This window comes from Myotis davidii, unplaced genomic scaffold (genome assembly GCF_000327345.1).
Source record: "Myotis davidii unplaced genomic scaffold, ASM32734v1 scaffold174, whole genome shotgun sequence".
Taxonomy (NCBI): domain Eukaryota; kingdom Metazoa; phylum Chordata; class Mammalia; order Chiroptera; family Vespertilionidae; genus Myotis; species Myotis davidii.
This window is the reverse complement of record NW_006289087.1, coordinates 1,444,261-1,446,248: the sequence shown is the minus strand read 5'-3', so window position 1 is coordinate 1,446,248 and position 1,988 is coordinate 1,444,261. Positions and strand designations below refer to the sequence as shown.

The window sequence follows — 1,988 nt, the reverse complement described above, 5'->3', positions numbered from 1 at the left end:
TGGCTTCACCCTTCAAGACTCTCGCTTACTTCCCAGGCCCCAGAGTCGCTATCAGAACACATACAGGAGACGGGCTCCGTTCTGATCCAAGATTTCCCTCCCTCGGACCCCACCTCCACCCTCGCCAGCTCCTCCTCTTTCCCCCTTTGTCTCCCATAAAGTGCCCATCTCTTGACCCCACCCCACACCCCCCCTGCGGCTCCCAAGGCTCGGGGATGCTGGGATGCCAAGGCCCCAGGCACGGGAGACCTTCATGAGCCTGACCGCTGGCAGGCCAAAGTCCTTCGTGCAAACCCCCTCCCCAGGGCCAGGCTGCCTGCAGCAGTGAGCGCCCCGAGTGCCCATTTGTAGGAAGACGGGGAGCCCCTGCACAGAAGCAGGATGTGGGGTGCAGAGCGGCTCCCTGAAGGAGGGTGGCATCCATTAGGATGCTGGGACACAGAGCCGATGGGCCCCTGGGGCAGCTGGTGCGAGCCCCACCGCCGGGCAAGGCCACAGCCCCCAGAGAGGGTCTCAGCTAGAGTCACCCGAGCCCCGCGGTCCCACACACACGGGCTGGGCTCCCCGAGGGGTAAGCGGGGTGCCGCCTCCCCAGCCAGACCCGGGAGGCAGAGGGACACGCCCCCGGCAGCCCCCAGCGATGTGACTCGGCGGTACCGTCTCTCCCCAGGAGGGCCAGCGGGGCATCCGGACGGGGCCCAGAGCCCGCCCGGGAGGCCAGGACACTCACTAGATGGCCATGGACTTCTCCTGGAAGGTGACGAAGGCCATGCCCAGGGGCTGGAACTGGACCCTGGACTCCTCCTCCGTGATCCTCTCCATCAGCCGGTCCTTCATGCCCGTGTAGTAGGCGATGGCGTCCTCCTGCCAGAGGGCATGTCCCTGTGATGCGTGGCCCCGTGCGGGTGGCGGGGACCCCGGCGCCCGGCCCGGGGGGAGGGGGGCCTCACCTGCTCACAGCCCCGCACTTCGAAGCAGCAGAACTGGCCGCAGGGCTTGGGGTTGATGAGGGCCCGCTGGCCCGTCTTCACCTGCAGGTTGGTGTAGTAGGTCAGGCTCTTCTCCGTCTTCTTCCTGCAGGCGGAGGAGGGGAGGGGGACGTCAGGCTCTCAATCCACGCCACGGGCCCCGCACCCTCCATTCAACGCTCCGTCACCCAGACGGGGGCCAGCGCTCTGGACAAGCTGGAGGCCACCAAGGAAGGAGGGGGCTTCTCAGGGGGGAGGGTCAGAAGGCACGTGCCCGGTCACCCACGCACGGCTGCTTCCCCGTGCACACACCCCTGCTCACACACACACACGCCCACTTGCCTGTGCATGCCTGCTCACTTCCCCGTGCACACACCCCCGCTCACGCACACACACGCCCGCTCACCCGCTTACACATGCACACCCACTTTCCACGCATGCTCACTTGCCTGTGCACGCCCGCTCACCCGCACACACACGCCCACTTCCCTGTGCATGAATGCACGCTTCTCCCACACACACGTGCATACACACACATGCCCGCTTCCCCCCCACGCATGCATGCACGCTTCTCCCCCCACACACGTGCACGCTCACCCGCCCACACCTGCACACCCACTTGCCTGTGCACGCCCACTCACACACACACACATGCCCGCTTCCCCCCCACGCATGCACGCCCACTTGCCTGTGCACGCCTGCTAATCCACACACACACATCCACTTCCCCGTGCATGCATGCCCGCTTCCCCCCCATGCATGCATGCTTCCCTGTGCATGCATACACACTTCTCCCCACACAGATGCACGCTTCCCACACACACACACACACACACACACACGTGCGCGCGCACCGTACCTCTCCTTGCACAGGTAGATCAGCTTGGCCACGTTGTAGCACAGCTGGACCTCCACCACCTCGCACGTGGGATACGCGTCCCTGCGCCCAGGGCGGGCCGGAGGAAAGGATGGCTTTGGAAAAGGAACCCCCAGGCCGGCAGGGCCGCCCCCCCCCCCCAC

General features: G+C 66.1%; 1 protein-coding gene across 1 annotated transcript in view; it reads right to left on the bottom strand.

The window, feature by feature from the left end:
* The window catches only part of TMEM63A (transmembrane protein 63A), a 56,149-nt gene that overhangs the window by 43,172 nt on the left and 10,989 nt on the right, over positions 1–1,988 (bottom strand). Inside the window, exons 10-12 of the mRNA XM_006761316.2 lie at positions 1,828–1,908; positions 951–1,074; positions 731–864 (exon numbers count right to left, since the gene is read on the bottom strand). Coding sequence (XP_006761379.1) covers positions 731–864; positions 951–1,074; positions 1,828–1,908 — 339 coding nt within the window. The remainder of the gene's footprint in view (positions 1–730; positions 865–950; positions 1,075–1,827; positions 1,909–1,988) is intronic.